At 34.5% G+C, this 23,814-nt stretch overlaps 2 protein-coding genes across 3 annotated transcripts in view; one reads left to right on the top strand and one right to left on the bottom strand.

Moving 5' to 3' along the window:
* The first annotated feature begins 920 nt into the window (after nucleotides 1-920).
* Nucleotides 921-13,373, top strand: LOC148304653 (alpha-tocopherol transfer protein-like). The gene is made up of 7 exons (XM_088267999.1): nucleotides 921-1,019; nucleotides 1,861-1,985; nucleotides 6,519-6,675; nucleotides 8,239-8,383; nucleotides 9,743-9,850; nucleotides 11,325-11,538; nucleotides 12,326-13,373. The coding sequence occupies exons 2-7, from the start codon at nucleotides 1,865-1,867 to the stop codon at nucleotides 12,475-12,477; spliced, it is 897 nt and encodes a 298-aa protein (XP_088124125.1). The 5' UTR covers nucleotides 921-1,019; nucleotides 1,861-1,864; the 3' UTR covers nucleotides 12,478-13,373.
* A 5,891-nt stretch (nucleotides 13,374-19,264) lies between these two features.
* The window catches only part of Pi4KIIIalpha (phosphatidylinositol 4-kinase III alpha), a 61,379-nt gene continuing 56,829 nt past the window's right edge, over nucleotides 19,265-23,814 (bottom strand). For both annotated transcript variants that reach the window (XM_088267993.1, XM_088267992.1), the window contains exons 33-38: nucleotides 23,421-23,545; nucleotides 22,630-22,818; nucleotides 21,940-22,062; nucleotides 21,153-21,276; nucleotides 20,299-20,458; nucleotides 19,265-19,850 (exon numbers count right to left, since the gene is read on the bottom strand). In XM_088267993.1, the coding sequence (XP_088124119.1) occupies nucleotides 19,625-19,850; nucleotides 20,299-20,458; nucleotides 21,153-21,276; nucleotides 21,940-22,062; nucleotides 22,630-22,818; nucleotides 23,421-23,545 (947 nt within the window). In that variant the 3' untranslated portion in view covers nucleotides 19,265-19,624. The remainder of the gene's footprint in view (nucleotides 19,851-20,298; nucleotides 20,459-21,152; nucleotides 21,277-21,939; nucleotides 22,063-22,629; nucleotides 22,819-23,420; nucleotides 23,546-23,814) is intronic.

Consider the following 23,814-nt stretch of genomic DNA (forward strand, 5'->3'; position numbering starts at 1 on the left):
ATTGACAAATTTTGATTTATGACGTTCTTGAAAGGAATGAGCGACATGAGAAACGCCAGAAAATACCATTTTCATTTTTATTATTAGGTAAGCTTATAATTTGACCAGATAATTTATTTACAACATTTTGAGTGTGTCCAAATACTTGTTCACAAAATCTGAATTATCTCCAATTACAGGAGTTATTTTCATATTATTTTTTGACATCTCATCAAAGATGAAGAAGAATATAGAAGTCTAGGCATTTACGGGGCTGACGACCATCATAGGCTGGTGATCACTTTACACACGTGTTACATTCACCAATTCTACCCATTATTGACAACCACACTACTCAAATTCTTGGATGTTCTATATATATGAACCAATTTAGAAACCTTGTTCTTGAATCACTAGTTTTTCTTTTTTAATGGTGGGGGGAGGAGTGGATCACTAAATCCAAATCCAAACGTTTGGGACACCGACCCTGTTGCGTTAGTCACCTTTTGAATAATGTTTATTTTTAACTTTGGGCTAAAAAAAATCTAACCGAACTTGGGGAATATTTTTTTTAGAATTTTAGGTATTATAAAGAAGTGTCACGGGCATTTACATTTTTTTTCTAGATTTTATCTGGAAATCTCCCATAAAAATAAAATTTGCAAAAATGGCGGTCAGTAATCGTAAAAGAGCACTTGGAAGACCTCCAAAGCGATGGCGTGATAGCCGTTAGTTCACGTCACAAGAGACGGATAACGGAACAGACTGATCCGAGGATCTATAATAAGGGAGAAAAAGAAGAATAGTTGACACAGCGTCGATTGTATGCAGTGCCCTTAGCACAACAAGAACTAATGTGATTGGGAATGTACGTAGCGACTGCCCTCTATAGTTCGATCTTGGTTTCGAGTGATGCTCCTAATGGGTTTTCGAAGATTAGCAGTGTAAATTAGCAACTCGACGCAACGAGTCATATGTGCAAAATTGTCCGTGTGTTCTTTGGCATTGTATTTTTTCCCGGTAGAAAATAATATTAATTGGTAAGTAAAAATTATTTTTATTAAAAAAAATAAAATAAATCAAAATGGCTGCCTTCCTTGGTTACAGGGTGTCTTCTAGAGAAAGTATAATTTTGGAACTCGAATTATAAACATAATAATAATGACCTGAAGAGGGCAACAGGTTGTTGCCGAAACTAGTTGGTTAGTAAAAATGTGAGTGGATCAGAACACAAAGTATTTTTATTTCTCGAAATAATATATCAATATGATCCACAAAGTTAATGCTTTCAATATTCAAAACATAATAATAATTAATTGATTTATATTATCCACTGACACTTCGTGATGGAATTGCATTTTTAATTTATTATTAGATTAAAACCAATATTTTTAGCTTGTCTGTAACCAGTCTGATGATGTCGGTAACGACGAAACCCGGTCGCTGGTCAAATAAAAAAGTGGAAAAGCTAAAAATATTGGTTTTAATCTAATAATAATTAATTATTATTTTTAATGGGTTTTTCTTTTCTGTTAAAATCAAATATTTGTAGTTTATATAAACTGAACATTTATAGAATATTTTTGTACGTGTATAATATGTATACATATATTATATTGTGAAAACCAAAAAAAAGTGACATAGTGTAAAGAGTTTTGAAATTGTATTGAATTATAACAGAGTTAAATAAATTTTATCTTAGCTTTGCATGTATGCACACATTTTCTTCTGGAAAATTCTAAAGTAATTTTCTTTCTTGATTTTATTCATTCGTGTATAAGAATACAGATATCTGATGACATAGGAAAATAATCAGTGAAAATAATGTTCCTTTTTATAAATCAAATATTGAAATATTTTTTCTTCTTCTTTACTATGTAGGAATATGGAGATAACACCAATAACAGTTGAAGAGGAATGGAAGAAGAATCCTAAAATGAAGAAAGAAGATCTCGATAGACTGAAAGAATGGCTGGCAAACCAACCGTATCTCCCCAAAATACCAGGTTTGTTTGCTTTAATACTTACTGAACATAAGGCCTAATAAGAACTGATCGACTAACATATTTAAAAGAAACAAGTTCCTGGATCTCGTTTTAAGTACCTACTCTTGTAAAAAACAGTTAAATTCTTTAAAAAAATACAATTAAATATTTTAGCACTAGTAAATTGCGCCAGATTGCAAAGACATTTGTCAGGGGCAAAGAACAAGGGCTTTGGATTTTAGAATGATTTTTTATACATTATAAAAAAAGGATTGCTCTTTATTTAAACGGTCAATGTAACAAAATATGCAACTTTGAATCAAGTTAGACACTTTTAATTTCGAATAATTTTTATTATTTTTCATGATTTTCAAAGGTTGAATTTGATTTACGACAGTTTAAATTTGAATTAAAAAATATTTGCCTCTCGTGAGTATTGTAAAAGAAAAAAAATCAGTACGCTATTCAGTTCGTTTCCAGCAATCGCTATCGTTTCTTTCCCTTTTCAAGCTTTCCATCCCTAGAAAACATACTTCCTAAATATAGGAAATCATCTACCTGTTTCCCCATTTACTACTATTTTCCACCCAGATCTACATTGATCTCTTTCAAAAACCACGACTTTGCTGCACATTCATCAGCAATTCAAACTTTTCTTGCACACATCGCTCACTCCTTTCAAGAACGTCTTAAATCAAAAATCGTCGATTCTCAGTTGTGCATGTTTCCGGAATGCCCAGACAATGTGCTATATCCCAGCAAATGTGGCATATTTTTAACATGATATTTACCCGCTACAGGGCAGAAAGTGTTGTTTTTGCATTTTGAAGAAAAGGTATTGTTTTATTATTTTTTTAAATATACTAAATATTTTTCAAATGGAGAAAAAACCTTCAGGTTTTACCTAAAATGATCTGTTGCGCAGTAAAAAGTTCAATAAGTGGCTTGATATTTATTTTTGATACATTGTATTATATTTTTAAACTTTAAAAACGTTCTCCTGAAAAATCAAGTATTTTGATTTATGACGTTCTTGAAAGGAGTGAGCGATATCTCAAAATGAGTTTACAACATTTTGAGTGTGTCCAAATACTTGTTCACAAAATTTTGTTGATTTTGTGAACAAGTATTTGGACACACTTAAAATGTAAATAAATTATCTGGTCAAATAATAGGCTTAATAATAAAAATGAAAATGGTATTTTCTCATATGTGTGATTATAATCCGGGATTCGGACCTCACATACTAATATAAGAGTTTCTGCTTAGTAAAAAGCTTCTTTACATCTCACCAATAGATGTCTCTTGTGAAGTTCTAGTGATTCAAGAACATGGTTTCTAAATTGGTTCAAATACATATATAGAACTTCCAAGAATTTGAGTAATGTGGTTGTCAATAATGGGTAGAATTGGTGAATGTTACACGTGTGTAAAGTGATCACTTAAACCAGCCTATGACAGTCGTCAGCCCCGTAAATGCCCAGACTTCCATATTCTTCTTCATCTTTGATGAGATGTTAAAAAATAATATCAAAATGTAAATAATAATAAAACCCTTATCCGCACCCCAATGGTGCATAGGGCACTACGTCATATAAACGCAGTGTTATCTTGATCGTTTACACATGAAGGAAAGGTGATCAGCCCTCCGCTTCAGTTACCAGTCCAGGGTAATATTGAATAAATATGACAGTGAAAAAATCACTTATATTTATTTTACCCCCCTTGGGAATCGAACCCGGGACCTCCAGAACGGTAGCCGAGTGATATCAAAATGAGCAATGGAAATCACTCATCGGGAATATTATATATGTAATACGTTTAAATACATAAATAAAAAAATATAAAAAATGGCCAAATTGACATTGACAAGGAATTAAAGTGTTATTTTGCGTCAAAAGGGGGACTTTGTTCATTTTTTTGTTGTTTCAAACGTTCCTCGTGTTATCGTGATAAGAATAATACATTAAAATATTTTAATTTTTAGCTTTGCATCGATGTTAGGGTTTATGACTCATTATCCTGCATGAGAAAAACTCATTCATAATTTATGTAAACGTAATAATATTCCGTTGTGTCTACTTTGATCTCTTAAAGTTCACAATAGTTTGATGTCCAAATAATCGAGTATTTGGACACACTCAAAATGTTATAAATAAATTAATAAATAATGGTCAAATTATCAGCTAAAGTAATAAAATGTGTCGCCTGCTTTCAAACCCGCCAGATCCAATTTTATAAGATTTTAAAATAAGTACTCTATCGTTTTATCGTTTAAAATATTTAAAAACTAACTAACTAACCATCACGCCGCTTCCCCGCAGGGGTAAGCAGAGAGAATAGAGCGCCACACCACTCTGTCCTTGCAAACATTCTTCGCCTCTTCCACGTTCATGCATCTCCTCATACATACCCGCCGATTGTTACGACTCCTAACCTGACCGCTTTCAAGTATTTGGCGTACCTGATCGTGCACTAAACTAAACTAGAGGTGCACAACGGAGTCCTGGTTCCAACTCTAATGTATGGAAGTGAAACATGGAGTTGGCAAAAGAAGGATGAAAGTAGACTGAATGCAGTCGAAATGCGATCTCTCAGAAGAATGTGCGACAAAACGATGTATGATAGATGTACGAATAGTGAAATAAAATATTTATATACTTGAAAACCCTGCTAAAAATACTTAAAAACAGCGTTGTATTCATGAAACTTGCCTTCTGACCTATGTCGTTAATCAGAGAGCGGGGATAGGTCAAAAATTAAGATGACGTCATTATCGGTTTGTGTTTCGTGTTTTTTTAAAACACTAAAAATAATTTTTAAAAATTGTGAAAATTCTCTTATTTCATAATATTTATCTAAAGATACACAAATCTTTTTAACATAAATGTTACCCGGAGAATTTGGCATTTTTTGTAAATTGACTTATATGGATTTGTCGGATTTTGAAAGTAGGCGACACAAATGAAAAGGATATTTTCTTATTTATTGTAAAGACAGACAGTCGGTAGAATTCCATATTGAATTATTGGGTAATATATCCAAAATTAAACACGGTTATTGGATTGAATTCTATTTTTATTAATAATATGTAATTCGTCCATAACTAAACATACCTAAGGACTGGGATAACAGTGTAGAGATGCGATCGAATTAAAAAATCGAATCCAATAACGACTGCTTTTAAATAAGTCGTTCAATTTATTCAGTTTTATTGGATTAGATCGATTAAAGCACAAATTTGGTTACGTATTGCGTATTTTTAGCTCCTAATATTGGGTGTTTTTTTTAGACGTATGGTTTTTAAACTGAAAACATTGTTTCTACAGACTGTCAATTTGATAGTTGACAGTTGATTTGTAGTCAGCTCGTTTTGCCATTTCACCATGAATAGACTGAATGACGATTATGCGCGTCCTAGGTTCGGTGAATGAGCCGAAAACAATATTCAGCTTGATCCTCTTTTTCAACGCAAAATTTTGTTCACCGATGAGGCACATTTTTGGTTAAATGGCTAGCCATTGACCTAGGTCAATAAGCAGAATTGCCGAATTTGGAGTGGAGAAAACCCAGGAGCCTTTGTCGAGACGCCCTTCCATTCATTAAAAGTCAAATAAATACGTGTATGTTTTAAAAATTCTACTTAAAAAATAATGAAACCCTTATCCGCACCCCAATGGTGCATAGGGCACTGTGTCTTATAAACGCAGTGTTATCATGATCGTTTTACTTATGAAGGAAAGGTGATCAGCCCTCCGCCTCAGGTACCAGTCCATGGTAATATTGAATAAATATTAAAGTGAAAAAATCACTTATATTTATTTTTACCCCCCTTGGGAATCGAACCCGGGACCTCCAGAACGGTAGCCGAGCGTGCTGACCATTACACTACGGAGGCGGACAAAGTTATATCAGAGTTATATTCTTGCTTTATTATGCATGTTTAATGCGAAGTTGCCAAGTTTATTTGCGTGATGCCATTTACAGTATATCTAGGAGACACTGGGATCGCGTGATACTTTGAATTTTGTAACGTTATTTTTAAACGTTTTCAATGGCAACATTGTCACATTAATGAGATACAAATTAGTATATATTAAAGAGGAAAACAGGGTAATAAGACCTAATTATATACTTGTTGATAAGAATCAGTATTTACCCACCGTATAATTATCTACAGATATATAATTTTGATATAGGTATATTCGAAATGCGTAAATGGATCATTTTTAAACGCGGGGAATATCTAATTTAACATATTCAACTTATAGATTGTGTTGTTATAGAACTTATAAGACTCGTTTTATGTTTATAACAACCGATATAATTCATATTTTCATCCATCATTTCCTTTTGGAAAATTTGCCTTCGGAAAAACGTCATTTACGTAAGTTGGCAATGAATGACGTCACAGAAACGATGGCGTTATTTTAATGTTGGTGTCATTGCTAAATTATTGGCGGCTCTATTTGTTGCTGTCTGTAGTCGATTTTTGATTTATGACGTTCTTGAAAGGAGTGAGCGAAATGTTCAAGTTTGTTTTTAATTTCCCAGATTTGGATCTCATTGTGTTCCTGCATAGCTGTCACTACAGTACGGAGTTGACAAAGCAGACCATAGACTTTTATTTCACCATGAGAACCCATAGTCCCGATTTCTTTGCAGACAGGAACCCATCTCATGCAACCGTTGTTAACGCAATGGATAGCGCGTAAGTGAAAATTCAGGCGGCATAAACAGTAAATATATATCACAATAAACTTTCAATGAAAACTGAAATAGTAATTTAAAAAAGCAAAGGATGGATATGAAGATCAAATATCTGGTCAAATTATAAGCTTAATAATAAAAATGAAAATGGTACTTTCTGGCGTTTCTCACGTGTGTGATTATAATCCAGGATTCGGACCTCACATACTAATATAAGAGTTTCTGCTTAATAAAAAGCTTCTTTACATCTCACCAATAGATGTCTCTAGTGAAGTTCTAGTGATTCAAGAACAAAGTTTCTAAATTGGTTCATATATATATAGAACTTCCAAGAATTTGAGTAGTGTGGTCACTTAAACCAGCCTATGACGGTCGTCAGCCCCATAAATCCCCAGACTTGCATATTCTTCTTCATCTTTGACGAGATGTCAAAAAATGATATGAAGATCCATATAAGTAAAAATGTAAATTCTTGTTTGCTCAAAATCTCAAATCTCCAAAAGTAGTTCAGCGATTGCTTGGATTTTTTTACACAACATTGCATTCGAGTGTGCGAGTGTTTTTATAACCACCTGTGACAGTAAAACGTGTTTTTTAAAGACATGTTTTGGTTGCAAAGCCAGCGCCATCTCTTGAATGTAATAGCAAAACACGCAATGATAAACGTTGCTCATGGCAGGCAGCGTGCTTCTTGATGCTGTTGTCACTTGATTGCATTGGGTTTCATAGATTTTTTTTCGATATTTTCACTTTTTCGCAAGCATTGTGAAATCAAATTAGTAGAAATATGTAAGTGTTTTAATTTTTTTCTTTACTATTTAACCAAACTGAGCCATAGCAACTTGTGGCCGGGTGCAGTTTATAATAGAATGGAGCTATAATGGGTTTGTCTCGAAACCAGTTGTCATGGTGCAAAATAAATTCAAGAAAGATTTATTTTCAATTGGTCTGGGTGCTTGTGATATTTATTTCACATTTACCTTCCTTAATCCTTACTATTCTACCTGCAGACAAGTCTCTAAAAGAAGATGCTTTGGAGATTATCCTTAAAAAAAAAAAAAAAAAGTTATTTATCACATCGCTCACTCCTTTCAAGAACGTCGTAAATCAAAAAACTTGATTTTTCAGGAGAACGTTTTTACAGTTTAAAAATATAATACAATGTATTAAAAATAAATATCAAGCCACTTATTAAAAATTTTACTGTGCAACAGATCTATTTAGGTAAAACCTGAAGGTTTTTTCTCCATTTAAAAAATATTTAGTACATTTGAAAAAAATAATTAAACAATACCTTTTCTTCAAAATGCAAAAACAACACTTTCAGCCCTGTAGCGGTTACCCGCTTACGTACTTATTGTGTTAAAAATATGCCGCTTTTGCTGGAATATAGTACATTTTCTGGGCATTTTGAAAACACGCACAACTGAAAATTGACAATTTTTGATTTATGACGTTCTTGAAAGGAGTGAGCGATATGTTATTCTAAATAAAGTAATTTTATGAGTTACTACATAATCTATTAAGAACGTTCTTATTCAAATGGTTTAAAAAATGTTTTCAGATGTTTTTATATTCTTCCTGAACTGACGGATAAAGGTGGAAGGGTAATGGTGATCAAATTATATAACCAGGATCCCACACAATTCATATTCGTTCACATGATCAAGTACTTCATGCATATAACGGATTTGGTGTTGCAGGAACAAGTGAGTATTATAAATAATTTTATGCACAACTGCGATAATTATAAACCCTTTCATTAACTTACAGAAGTTGTACTTTAGTTTTTGTCCGCCTCCGTAGTGTAATAGTTAGCACGCTCAGCTACCGTTCTGTAGGTCCCGGGTTCGATTCCCAAGGGGTCAAATAAATAAAAGTAATTTTTTCACTCTAATATTTATTTCATATTACCCTGGACTGGTACCTGAAGCGGAGGGCTGATCACCTTTCCTTCATGTGTTAACGTTCAAAATAACACTGTGTTTGTATGATGCCGTGCCCTATTCACCTTTGGTGTGCAGATAAGGGTTTGAATGAAAAAAATGAGTACTTAAGTACCTACTCTGTGTGTCTACCGTGTTTCAATTTTATACATTATGGGTCAGGTACAAGTCACAAGACCTGTGCCATTTTACAAAATAAATCACTTTGCCATCGATATTTATAGTCCTTTTTTTCTGAATACCCATTGTTAATCGTTAAACTTGAATGTTAACGATTTAAAAGGATTTTTTTTATCGCAGGAAAGTTTAAAAACAAAAATGTTTATATGCGTGAAAGACAGTGAAACTGCCATCATTTTACAAAAGTAACTGTTAAAAAATTAACTGATTCAAAATGTTATTTTTGTTAAAATAACTGTTTTGAAACCCTGTTTTTATTATTATTTATCTTCAATCCTTACTTAGGTTTCAACTTAATAAGTTTTATAGCCTGTTTTATGAGTTGATTTACCCTTTGATGTTACTATAATTTCATGTGATGTGGTCCCGGTGGGTTGTGGTCCCGTGGTTAGTGTTGCGGACTCTTAAGTCAGAGTTTCTCGGTTCGAACCCCTCTACCGCAATTTGATACCTATTTCTAATAATGAGCCTCTTAGGCTCACAGAAATAGTATGAAATTGAAATATTTGTGAAAATAATAAAAACACAAATATATATTTTTTTTTAATAAATAAAAATAAAATAATTCATAAGTGTAAATTCTAGACAAAACACTTGGCGCTTTTAAAAAAGCAGTGACAGCATTTAAATACCCTTACATCTAATTTGTGGGAGAGGAAGATCCCCACACGATGGACCAATCAAGCTACCAAGCAGGTACCTAGTTGGTTGGAGTGCTAAGTGCAGCGCAGTCAAGGGATAACTGGAGAAGAGTCATTGCTTTGACAAGGTTCATAACCCTCAGTAATGAGGACTTAAACGGAGAAAAACAATAAATGATATTCCCTTTTTTTCATTGTAGCCTGAAAATGTTAAATTCTTGATGATTAAATTTCATTTGGTCAATTTCATCTTTTCTTCCGAGCACTTGAGAAATGTTAATACAATTTGTGTATTCTTTAGGGAACTTCAGATGGTTTTATCATAGTTTTCGATCTAGAAGGTGTCACATTAGGTCACCTCGCAAGATTGGGAATATTGACAGTCAAGAAAACGTTGATGTATCTACAGGTGAGTACTGTAAAGATAGTATTTCATTGTGGTAAAAGTAATAATTAAGTCTCGAAAAATAATTGAGAAAAAATTATCCGAACCGTACCGTTAAATTTATATTTATAATATCTAGAGCAGAGGTGTCAAACTCAAAAGGCACCAAGGGCCGCATAAGGTACTTTGGGTACGCCGGCGAGCTACATCAAAAATCTCATTTTCATTTTTATCTAACTTTAAGTGAATAATTTGAAATCAAAGACAGCCACATGAGATACAGTAGATAGACATAGATCCAACTCAATGATTTAGTAAAAGAATATCATATGTTCCCATAAAAAAAAGAAGAATTAAAATATATGAAAAATATAAACGCGGGTATCCGCGGGCCGCAAAAAAAATACTCGTGGGCCGCGAGTTTGACATGCCTGATCTAAGCAAAATTATAAGGGGTTCCTGAAATTCCGAAAAGTGAAATCTAAAAAAAGTATTTTATTTTTATTCTTCTTTTTCTGTGCAATTGTCTTACACATGCTTGTATATTTGATTTTCTCTTGTATTTTGTTGATTTGTTAAATATACATTTAAAAAAAAAATAATCTCCTTATGTGTGTGTCATGTCAGGTTCCCCTGAAGTTGACTCTCACTTGAGAATAATTGTCCCTGTCTTGGGCAGCTCTAAACAGCGCCTCATAGGTTCTGATCCCTGTCCAATCTCGTATATTCCAGAGCCAGGAGATCTGTCTTCTGCCCACGCCTTATCGACTTTCCTTTTCGCCTTTTATGATTAGGTGCAATAGCCCGCACTTCTCTGCTCTGAACACATGCCCCAGTTAGGATACCTTCCGGACCTCGACGGCAGTCAGCAACTGTCTCCCTGTTCTTTGGAGCACATTTCGCTCACTCCTTTCAAGAACGTCATAAATCAAAAAACTTGATTCTTCAGGAGAATGTTTTTAAAGTTTAAAAATATAACACAATGTATTAAAAATAAATATCAAGCCACTTATTGAACTTTTTACTGTGCAACAGATCTTTTTGGGTAAAACCTGAAGGTTTTTTCTCCATTTGAAAAATATTTTACGTATTTAAAAAAATAATTAAACAACACCTTTTCTTCAAAATGCAAAATCAACATTTTCTGCCCTGTAGCAAGTAAATATTAAGTTAAAAATATGCCTCTTTTGCTGGGATATACTACATTTACTGGGCATTCCAAAAACATGCATAACTAAAAATTGTCGATTTTTGATTTATGACGTTCTTGAAAGGAGTGAGCGATTTGTGTTGCTGACCATATCGGTTGATGGAATGCGTAGCATTAATGATTTTAACTATTGAAATATTCAAAATTCACACCCACACCTCATCGACCCTCTATTTTGCCTTTTATGATTAGTTTTATTACCCATGGATATTTTTATATTTAAAAAAAATACACATTTTTTTTTTTGGAGAGGGTTAATTAAGGTGACTACTACTATTACTATTTCAGGATGCGATGCCTGTCAGACTTAGTGGTGTCCACTTCATTCATCCTGTCTCATTTATGGACAAGATCTTGGCGTTGATGCGGCCATTTATGAAGAAAGAACTGATGGACATGCTTTTTGTGCATTCTCAAATGGAATCTTTCTACGAACATGTTCCCAAGAGAATATTAACTGAGGATCTCGGAGGGACGGCACCGCATTCATTGAAGTTAAGGGGTAAGATATTATAGGAATCAATGAGAAAGTTTAGTGATATCTATCTAAAATTAAATTAAAAACATATTTACTATCTATGGTATAAAATATACAGTTTACTCCGTGGCCATCATTCAACATCCATAAAAAAATTGAAATTACAAAACTTTACTTTGATTCTGGACTTACCTTTATTTATAATAACTTTGGCAATTTCTACCCATTGTCGATTAAAATTCATTACATCTTGAAGCACACATGAGGCCGTATCCAAGTTTTTTGTTTATCCTTGTTATCTGGCATATGGCACTGCTATCTGTTAAGAATTGTTACAGGGCGATTAATATAATACTACATATATACAACTTTCGAAAATATTGCAATATGGATACTCAATAATGGTCAGTGAACGCCATAAATGAGTGGTAAATGTTGCGCATTGCACAAAATGATCATTTAAGCCAGTCAGTGTCACTTGTAGTCTTTGTGAATGCTTACACTATTCCATCATATAATAGATGCTTCTTGTCTGTTGACTCGACTATTTAAAGTAAAATTTATCTACAGTAAGTAGTTAAAACATGTTAAATTCCACCAATATCTTTGTTTCTAAGGGCCTATTCAAAATCACTCGCATACGAGTGAAGGTATAACAAAAGGCCCTACAAAAGACATACGCCATTTTGATATGCCTAAAACCTAGCGTCACTAAGGTGTACTACTAACTGCCGTGATAGTGTAGAACATATCTCTTGCAGTTGTTCATAAAAATGTAGAAAAGTCATACAAATCAAACTTCTTATTTCAGAAATAACCAATGCTAAAGTGATGGCCAACGCAGAATACTTCATGCGTGAAGAAAAGCTAAGGATAGTTGAATCATTGAGGCCCGGCAAGCCGAAGGATGCCAGCCAAGTGTTCGGAGTAGAAGGGTCTTTCAAGAAACTAGACATAGACTAAATACTAATATTGATGTAGAATTTTTTTGGTAATTTGTTTTGCAAACGGGTCTAAAATATCTTCATAATTCTTCTTTATGGTTTAGGGCGCTTACTTGTTAGGAGTCTACTCGGTGGTAGAGCATACTCAGGAAATGGAACTGACCAGAGAGAACTGACACTCTAGTGTGTGAAAACTTGGCAAATATACCTGCTGAAGTCAGGTAGTAAAACATACTGCATCTCATTAAACGTTTGTTCTTTAAGAATCCGAGATACGGCTAGTTGATCAAATCGGGGCAGCTACCCAAACATGTGTAAACCAGCTGGTCGGAGACTTCTACCATTCTGTGTACTTTTAAGGTTATTGGTATTGAGAGAGAAAACTATGCATATTATATTGATTCTGTTCATACACCCTGCTTTATCACAAATATACAAGTTATCAATGTGAACACATCCGGAGTCCGGGCGATATTAGCAATTTGTAAATAGTTCCCGGGAGTCCAGACGTATATATGGGTGCATTTTGCAGAATGCGACTTAATACAAAAAAGGTCACTTTACAAAGAAAAAGAATATTAAATTTGTTTAAATTTTTTTTCAAAGATATACAATTTATGAATTGGCGTAATTTCTGTCATGATTTGAATATATATCTAAGAAATCATGCTCTCTTTGCAAAATTACCTTGCTCCTGGGTCAAATTTAAAAAGATATTCAAAGACAATTGTGTTAAACTTTCCGGGAGGATGGATGTAAATGAACAACGGTGCGAATTTTCTTCAAAGGAGTATAGACGTCAATAAAAGTCGAAGTCCGTCTGTCAGTTTGTATGATGTAATTTGTATAGTAATAACATCTGTGGATATTTGTATTTAACTCTGTAATAAAATAAAACAGAGATGGTGAGCTTTATTTTTTATTTAAATTATTTTTACATTATTTCTTTAAAGATTTTATTGAAAAAAATATATATTGAATGTAAAAAAACCCACTCCCCAGAGAAAGTCGGACATCAATTATAGTACTCCTAGAAAGGTTAAGAATTATATTTCTTATATTCTTAGATCGCTTTTGATTCAAAACATTCTTGAAAATATAGCTCCAGGAGGGCAAACGTTGTGGTCTGTATTTATATATCGATAATATTATATAAATAAATAAAAGGAGGGATCATTTTGTTTAATATTTATTTATCAATAAACTTTATTAACATGATAAACATATTTTTAATAAATTAAATAACAGTCAACATTGCGGTAACATTAACATTCAAGAACTATATATAGACACCGAAATAATATTTACAATAAATACACTTCATCGGTATAATACTAAGGTACTTTACACCTCACGGTATTTGAAAATGATGCGGAATGCATCGAAACACGTGTCACAATGGATATTAAGAAATAGTGGTATTTAACAAGTGAAATTGAAACTAATAATATATTGTTCAATTCAGGTAAACATTCTTCAATTACAACATTTTGAGTGTGTCCAAATACTTGTTCATAAAATCTGGATTATCTCCAATTATAGGAGTTATTTTCATAGTATCTTTTGACATCTCATCAAAGATGAAGTATGGAAATATGGAAGTCTGGGCATTTACGGGGCTGACGACCGTCATAGGCTGGTTTAAGTGATCACTTTACACAAGTGTAACATTCACCAATTCTACCAAATGTCAGCCCCGTAAATGCTCAGACTTCCATATTCTTCTTCATCTTTGATGAGATGTCAAAAGATAATATTCTTCAATTAATTATATTAAACAATACATAAGCGCGGGACCAATTATTACAAAATCGTATTCAAGATGATACCGCATGATTCTAATGAAGTGCCTTATGCACTACTGGAAACAAAAAAGAATATATAACTTACAAGACGGAGATATGTAGCTTGGTTTAAACTTTATTTTAATTCATTCACAAAATAGAATAAAATTTTTTTTAGTCAAAATGTTCAATAAAGTTTTCGCATTAAAAAAAAATCTCCAACAAAATATTTTTCGTAATAAGACTTTGTTACAAACTTCTATAACCACGGCAAAAATAAATAAATAAATAAATACATACGTACCGTATAGTAAATACATGTATGTAAAAATATTTGAAAAAATAATACATCAAATATCTAAAAATAATTAACTAACATCTGAGGAAAATATACACACTTAGTTTATTATAATACATGATTATTTAAAAATTAAATTAAATACATTGGAATGTGATATTTTAAATAGTTCATATGTGCAATACAAAAGAATCATATCGCTCACAGGAGTGAGATCTTGAAAGGATCAAGAACGTCATAAATAAAAAAACTTGATTTTTCAGGAGAGCGTTTTTAGAGTTTAAAAATATAATACAATGTATTAAAAATAAATATCAAGCCACTTACTGAACTTTTTACTGTGCAACAGATCTTTTTAGGTAAAACCTGAAGGTTTTTTCTTCATTTGAAAAATATTTAGGAAATTTAAAAAAAAATTAAACAAACCTTTTCTTCAAAATGCAAAAATAACACTTTCTGCCCTGTAGCGGGTAAATATTAAGTTAAAAATATGCCTCTTTTGCTGGGATATAGTACATCATCTGGGCATTCGGAAAACATGCACAACTGAATATAGACGATTTTTGATTTATGACGTTCTCTAAAGGAGTAGGCGATATCTGTATTTTTATTTTTGAGATACAATACTGTTATTTTTTGGGTTCTTATGAAAAAAACAAAAACAGGATAGAAAATTAAATGAGATTGTTAAAGGTAGGAGTGGAATATATTTAATAACATGCAGATGACTTGAGGTAAGAAAGTCGGGGTTTAAGACGTCACTAAAATGAAAATAGCAAAAATGGCCTAAAAAATAAACCTTTTGATTTTATTATTTTTAAAAAGGAATAACCGTAAAGCCTCTATTTCTAGAGGCTTGTGTGCAGGTAGGATAGTAAGGATAGGGAAAGTGGATATGAAAAATACTTCACAAACACCCATACCAATTGAAAATAGATACTTCTTGAATTAATTTTTGCAGGTATGACTCTTGTATTACACTTACAATTTATTAACAATAAATTAATATTCCTAATACTGTTAAATACGTTTTAAAACTAATATAATAAGAGAAAGAAATAAATATATATATAAGATATCTCAAAAAAAGATTAAACATCGAGATTAACCTCCCGCCTCCGTAGTGTAATGGTCAGCACGCTCGGCTACCGTTCTGGAGGTCCCGGGTTCGATTCCCAGGGGGGGGTCAAATAAATATAAGTGATTTTTCACTCTATTATTTATTCAATATAACCCTGGTACCTGAAGCGGAAGGCTAATCACCTTTCCTTCGAGTGTTAACGATCAAGATAACACTGTGTTTATAATGCAGTGCCCTATGCACCATTGGGGTGCGGAAAAGGGTTTGAATTGAATTGAATTTTATTTTAAAACTGGAAAGTTCCTGACGGTGCATTTTGGTATATGAGAAACTTTTATAAGTGATAAAAAAATTATTTTTGAATCGCCTCAACTCAAATTCTTGGGAAAAAAACCTTTTGTGAAATTAAACAGACTAAAAGGTAGTATTATAAGAAAATATCTTTTGCGATTCCTTATCAATACAATACAGAATGTTTTTCTATAAACGTTTAATGATTGTTGACCAATACAATTTGAAAATGTATCATTTTACTCACTAAAATGTCAAATGCATATGATACCCAAGGTAGAAATTTCTAAATTAAAGGTACGATGATAGATTCACATTGAGTGACTCACGTTTTCTCATTATGTTCAAAATAATTAGCATAAATTTTTACAGACACACACACATATATATATGTAATAAAATACCTAGGTACCTACCTATACATTTTATTAAGTACTTACAAATAGTACCTACATAAAACAGTTCTACCACCAGATGTCGCATGCGTCGCACAGAATAAAACAAAAGACTTCCGACAGAAAAAATATAATATTCTGAACTGTCAGAATCAGATAGATAGATAGAAAAAATATTATTAAGATAAATTAAGAATAAACTTTAATTACAAAGCAACACATTGTTTATTTTATTATTATACACCCACTTTACATATTATTTACACCCAATATACAAAGAAAAATATTACCACGTTATATATATATATATATATATATATATATATATATATATATATATATATATATATATATATATATATATATATATATATATATATATATATATATATATATATATATATATATATATATATATATATATATATATATATATATATATATATATATAATTATTTAAAAATACAGGGCACCTATAAACTACTTAACACCCGTTTTAATGAGAAAATTTTACAAAATCATAACAGAAATAGATAGAATATATTTTGCTCAAATAATCGTGGAAATTATTCACTAAGCACTTACATTAAAATGAAATCAGAAATTTCTTAAATACTTAGAGGTACACGTTGCTTTATTTGACAAGCTACAGATTTTTAAGATAACCCGTGTCATACTAAATCCTACAGATTTTTCGGCCACTGAGGCCTTTTCCAATGCGCTGTAATTGTGCAATATAAAAAGTAACTATCAATATAAAAAGTAACTTCATTCCCTATATCTTCTAACCCTTATCTGCACCCGGCGGTACAAGGGCACAATATCGTATTGACGACGTGTTATCTTGACCATTAATTGCAGAAGGCAAGGTGATCAGTCCTGCACATTTTGTCCAGGGTGATAATAAATAAATGAGAGTGGAAATCATCCATTTTGACTTCCTTGGGAATCGAATCCGGGACGGTAGCCGATTGTGTTTACTGCTACACTACGGAGGCAGACAAAAAAAGGCACTATTGTAAACCTTATCTGTACCTGGTGGTGCATAGGGCACTGCATTGTATCGACACAGTTTTATCTTGATTGTTAAATAACATACATGATTGATCCTGCGCTTCATGTTCCAGTCCAGGACAAATTCAAATAAATATATATGTGAGTGAATATCATTTGTTTTGAGTACACTGGATCAATATCCAGTGTACTCAAAACAAATGATATTCACTCACATATATATTTATTTGAATTTGTCCTGGACTGGAACATGAAGCGCAGGATCAATCATGTATGTTATTTAACAATCAAGATAAAACTGTGTCGATACAATGCAGTGCCCTATGCACCACCAGGTACAGATAAGGTTTACAATAGTGCCTTTTTTTGTCTGCCTCCGTAGTGTAGCAGTAAACACAATCGGCTACCGTCCCTGAAAGATCCAGGTTCAATAACCTGGATCTTTCAGCAAGATAACCAAACTCGCTAACCATTACACTTCAGAAGCAAGCACAAAAAGTCACTATTTTACATAAAACATTTTTTAAACTTTTTATTAACCACCCTACCTTATTTATTTATTTCTGAGTTCGGGTTATTTTCTGAGTTAATTCTGTAGAAAAAAAATTATAATTTTTTCTGCAGAATTATAAAAAAACAGTTTTTTTTTGTCATAATTGGTGGTTTTAGCGTGTTTCCTCTCTCTGTCTAGCATTAAATATGTTTGGCACAGGGGAAAAATGACGTGTCTCATGTGTGTTCGTAAGTGTAAGGCGGTTAAGAGAAGAGAAATATTTGTGTTTTTATTATTTACACAAATATTTCAATTTCATACTATATATTTCTGAGATCCTAAGCGGGGCTCATTGTTTAAAAAAGGTATCAAATTGTGGTAGAGTGGATTCGAACCGATAAACTCTGACTTAAGAGTCCGCGACACTAACCACGGGACCACATCTCGACAGTTTCAGTGAGATAGTGAAATAGGCCCTCGTGAGGGTGGCCGAAATGTCGGTAGAAGGTTATTATATTAGGCAGTTTAACCTGATAATATGATATCAGCACGTGAAAATCTACGTTCATATTACAATTTACTATATTTATAATAAATATATTTATTCACTGTATAATTATCTATTTGATTTATACTATTAAAATACCAAACTTAGCCAACTACAAACATATCTCTACCTGGCAACATTGTAGTGATGGGAATCCTACAATAAAAAATGTAGTCCACAACACATGCAATTATAGTCCACTACACAACACCACACATGCAATTGTAGTCCACCACACAACACCACACATCCAATTGTAGTCCACCACACAACAGCACACATGCAATTGTAGTCCACCACACAACACCACACATGCAATTGTAGTCCACCACACAATACCACAAATGCAATTGTAGTACACAAAAACACACTGCAATTGTGTAATGCCATGTTTTCGCAGGCCAACACCCCCTACTCTAGAGAAAGGGTATACAAGGGACGGTGTTGAAATTCTCGGGCAGAGTGACCATACAATTAATTAGTCTTTGAGCGTGACGCAGTGTGAAATCTGACTCGGGATTACAAAGGTCAAGTCGATCGGATTGCTCAGGATCACACTCACACTCAATACTGTGGCGGATTAACAGAAGACACCAAGGATCAAGATTCCATCCTACTTACCTACCTATCCTATCCTACCTAAGACAGCGTCGGCATAGATTGTTTCACATTCCTATATACAGGACCGACCTGCCGATGGCTATGCCTGTAGGAAGATCTACCGCTATGCTGAACAATATCACATTGCATCTGTTCTATGCGTCTGAAGGAGTTTTCTGAAGCGGGATTCTTCAACATAGTGGAACGGGTCTAGTAAGGGATATTGAAAGCTGTCCCACCGCATGCCCAGATCTGATACAGAAGCATCTAGGCTTCCTTAACAGACCCGCTCTTGCAAAGCAATTTTTTTGTTGTTGAATTATGTAGCGAAATTTATTGAAAATGTGAAACAATATAAAATTGTATCCCGATTTTACTGTGAATTTACATTTAAAAGCTTTCAATATACCTGTCACTGCCAATCTAAATAAATACAAGATTGTCCATCACCGAATTTTCTAGAAGTACCCCAGTGTAGGCAGTGAAAGGGATTAGTGTTTAGTTCAATTAGTCAGCTAGATCCGATTCCGACTCGACGTTGGCCGGTACACAGATGCCCACAACCCCGACCGGCACAGCAGACAGACACAACAGTGGAAAGACAGTAAGGGATAAGTTCTGTCTTTGCAAAGACAGTAAGGGATAAGTACAAGGACAGTAGGTCTAGTAGGGGATCTGGTTCTGGTAGTACTGGATCATGTCGTAGGTGCGCGTGCGGAAGTTGAGGAAGGAGCTGCGGATGACGCTGAGCATGAAGGCGGCCGCCTCCTTGTCTGTGGAGTTGGGAGCGAAGCGCGCCCGCAGCAGGCGGATGGTCTGCCCGCGGAAGCACGGCAGCCCCGTGTCCAGCATCAGCGACACCAGCGTGATGATGGCCTCTTGGTACGGCCTGGAAACACAAAATCGGTAATATTCCAATCAAAGGTAGTGAAACAAGGGGTATACGAAAGATTAACCCTTTGCCTTTAAATATGAGATAACCATTATTGAAAAAATGAACACATTTCAAATGGGTATTTTTTTGTTGTAGAAACATTTATGAAATGTAATGGTGCCATATTAAGTCAAGCCAGAGTCAATATCGGAGTAATAAATACGATATTGAACCACACTCCGTATCGGTGTAAAGATTTAAATGAAATGAAGGCAAGGTGACATCAGTCTAGATCGATCCATTTATTGTTGTAATATTTTAAAGCAATAACATGAGACCAATGGCTTGTCTTATTAGATTGGTCCACTGCCTTGTCTCATTAGAGCGGGTCCCAGAATGTCTCGTGGATTGGTCCGGCGCGAATGCCGCTTCAAACTTTAGTATCTTGCGGATAGTATTTTACCTGACGGCCAGGAAGGCTTGCACGCAGAGCTCGCAGAACCAGCGGAAGGGCTCGGCCTCCATCTTCCCTCCCATCACCATCACCATCTCGTCCGTCAGCTTGATGTCCGGCTCGAATCCCAGGTTGCCTCCGGGAGACGACTCAAACATGAATCCGAAATCTAGAAAGTCAACGATACACACTCAAGACTTTATTCACAGTTGGAATGGGATACAGTGGAAGCGCATTAGTGCATATAAAAATGCTCAGCTTTGCTAGCGATGGCCAAAAGAAGAAAAAAAATTACAGGTGTCTTAACACATTGATTGCGGTAAACGCTTAAAAGTTTCTTGTATATACTGTTGGTGGTAGAGAGCAGGATATGCTTATTAGCATTCTATTTGCCAACTTGAGGTATTGGTAAAGCGCGAGAGATGCCAAAAAACATTGTACAGATGGGAATTGGGTTTGCGATTACTTGTGATTAGTATACTGAGTATCGGGCGACAGAAAAAACTGCCCAACAACGATGTGTTAAACGAGTTAAAATATCCGTCATTTTTATACAAAAAAAATGATAAGTCTGAGCATTCCAGGGCTTACGACCTGGCATTGAAAATTATGTCAAAATGTACAAATAAGTGGAGACATATGTACATAAAAATGTTAGGGATAATACTCGTTACTTCTTCTCGGTTTATATTTCTTTCCAGCTAAAGTTTTTTAATAACAAATTGTCAAATTTATTAGCTAGAAATATGCAATACGCAACCAAATTTGTGCACTGATTAGCTTTAAATGATTGAATCTATAAGCTAAATTAAGTAAGGAATTACTTAAAAGAAGTGTTTATTTGGTCCGTGTTTAATACTGACCTATGTGTATGATGTGTCCATCCGTATCCAGCATGATGTTGCCGTTATGCCTGTCTTTGATTTGCAGCAAGAATCCGATAACGCTGTAGGCGGCCATCGATTTTATGAAGCATCTTCTTGCAGCCTGAAACATTCACATAAACTAAGTCAGTTATACAGTGTGCGAGATTGAAGATGTCGTTAGGTGGGGAAGACAACGGTATGCGCGTGTGAGGAGAATGGAACCATCCAGACTCCCCCATATTGCACTGCAGCACCAACCTTAAGGTAGTCGACTCACGGGCAGACCACCAAAAAGATGGATTGACAGCTGGGAATTGACATCGTATGAGGCTAATCCCTCTTAAAAACAGGCCATAAGGTCTACACAAAGAAGAAAAAGAAGTTATAAAAATTTGTCCGCCTCCGTAGTGTAATGGTCAGCACGCTCGGCTACCGTTCTGGAGGTCCCGGGTTCGATTCCCAAGGGGGGTAAAATAAATATTAGTAATTTTTTCACTGTAATATTTATTCAATATTAACATGGACTGGTAGGTACCGGGTGAAGCGGAGGGCTGATCACCTTTCCTTCGTGTGTAAACGATCAAGATAACACTGTGTTTATATGACACAGTGCCCTATGCACCATTGGGGTGCGGATAAGGGTTTTATTATTATTATTATTATATAGTGGAATCTCAATACAAAGCAATCTCAAGGGGTTATGAGAAATTTGTTATACTGAGGTTCCAGTATATAGTTTTTCAATTTGGTATTTTACTTATACATGAAATAGTTTAATTTTTACCTGAAACTCTCTGGTGCTCTCATCACCATACTTCTTGATGAAGTACTCATACATCCCGATGTCCGTCTGGCGCCCGAGTTGGTCTCTGGACTTGGCGTTTGGGACGCACTCGATAACACCACACTGCAATATAACATATCAAAGTGTTGCAGTTACTACATCAATACATTCAAACCGAATAAAATTCAAAACCAATTTCTACTTTCTATTTAAAAATAATAAATAAGTGTGTCTCATGGCATTTTCAAACATTCATTTGAAAATGCCATGACTGTGCGAAACAATTGTCAAAAAAAATATTTTTATGTGTTTTTTAACAATAAAATACAACTTAGTAGACTCAAAAAATCAGTGTTCGATTTAACATTTAATACATAAACTACACACTTCTAGATAGTAGGAACAGACGCTGTACTGGTGGTTTCTAAATGATTACGTTTGATCAAAGGTGCTGCATCACATTTCCAATGCTCCAAATCTTCTTTGTGCAGATAATTATAATTTTGGATATTTTATATAGAGCTATTTTCATAAAATACCCCAAGGGCGCTTCACTGTGTGATTTGATTGGAGAAACAAAGACAGTAGGCTCAAAAAATCAGTGTTTGATTTAACATTCAATACATAAATTAAAATGGAGTTAAACAAACTAAACGCCAAATCTATAAATAAGTGTGTACTTGTACTGACCCCTGGAGCCGTGGCCACCACGCGGTAGGGGAAGAGGTAGAGGTCCAGCCCGACCTGCTGGAACACGTTCCTGAAGATGGAGATGACCTGCAGCGCCAGCATGTCCTGCCTCACGTCGTCCCCCACCTTGAAGATGGCCGCCTGCCACTGCTCCGCGCCCAAGCCCGTGAAGTGATCCTTGCCATCGTCCTGGAATTGAGGACGTCAATTAGTATTCGATAAGTAAAAAAAACTAACTAACTAACCATCACGCCGCTTCACCGCAGGGGTAGGCAGGGAGAATAGAACGCCACACCACTCTGTCTTTGCAAACATTCTTAGTCTCTTCCAAATTCATGCATCTCCTCATACATACCCGCCGATTGTTACGACTCCTAACCTGACCACTTTCAAGTATTTGGCATGCCTGATCGTGCCATGTTTTTCTCTTTAAAAAACTCATTTTTTCAATACAAAAACGTCAATTGCGTCAAATATTACATGGGATTAAAGAAAATTATGTTGCGATTTATCGTAAATTGGGTCTTAAATATACAAGACATGTGTAAGATCGATTGCCACATATGGGATAAAGACCAGAGCAGACACAGCGAGAACCATATCTCTTCTAAGAACTTCAGAAATGAGGACACTGAGGTACATAACCGGAATTACGTTAAGAGACCAAAGAAGGAACACAGAAATTGGGAAAATGTGTGCTACGAAGGATATAGTCAGATGGGGAAGACAGTGAAGATGATTCTGGAGTGCCCGTGTCAATACCGCATGTATGGAAGGAAGTGTATGTATACCGGTGGGTTGAATTCTCCGCTCGGAGTTAGCGTGAGGGCTAGACTTTCAAGCTCGTTAATTCCGTGCCTCATCACCCGGAACCTGGCCAAGTACGGAGCTTTGGCCGCACTCTGCATAGGCGTACCTGAAATTATAACAATATTATATGTACGTACGTGCCGGTGCGTGGAATATTGTGGACGAGTATCATCGTTGAACAACAAACTAGACAAAAATATCGATTCTTCTAGTACACAACCATGATACACGATTTACATACAACGAAGATTTGATAGTCCCAAGAATTAACAATAAATATGGGAGTCGAACACTGCAATATATCGTTCCGTACATTTTTAATTTGTTGCTGACGGATGTTAGAGGTCAAATTAAAATATGGAACAAAGGCAAAAT

Source organism: Brachycentrus maculatus, unplaced genomic scaffold (genome assembly GCF_059751285.1).
Source record: "Brachycentrus maculatus isolate JH-2025_06_01 unplaced genomic scaffold, ASM5975128v1 h1tg000310l, whole genome shotgun sequence".
Taxonomy (NCBI): domain Eukaryota; kingdom Metazoa; phylum Arthropoda; class Insecta; order Trichoptera; family Brachycentridae; genus Brachycentrus; species Brachycentrus maculatus.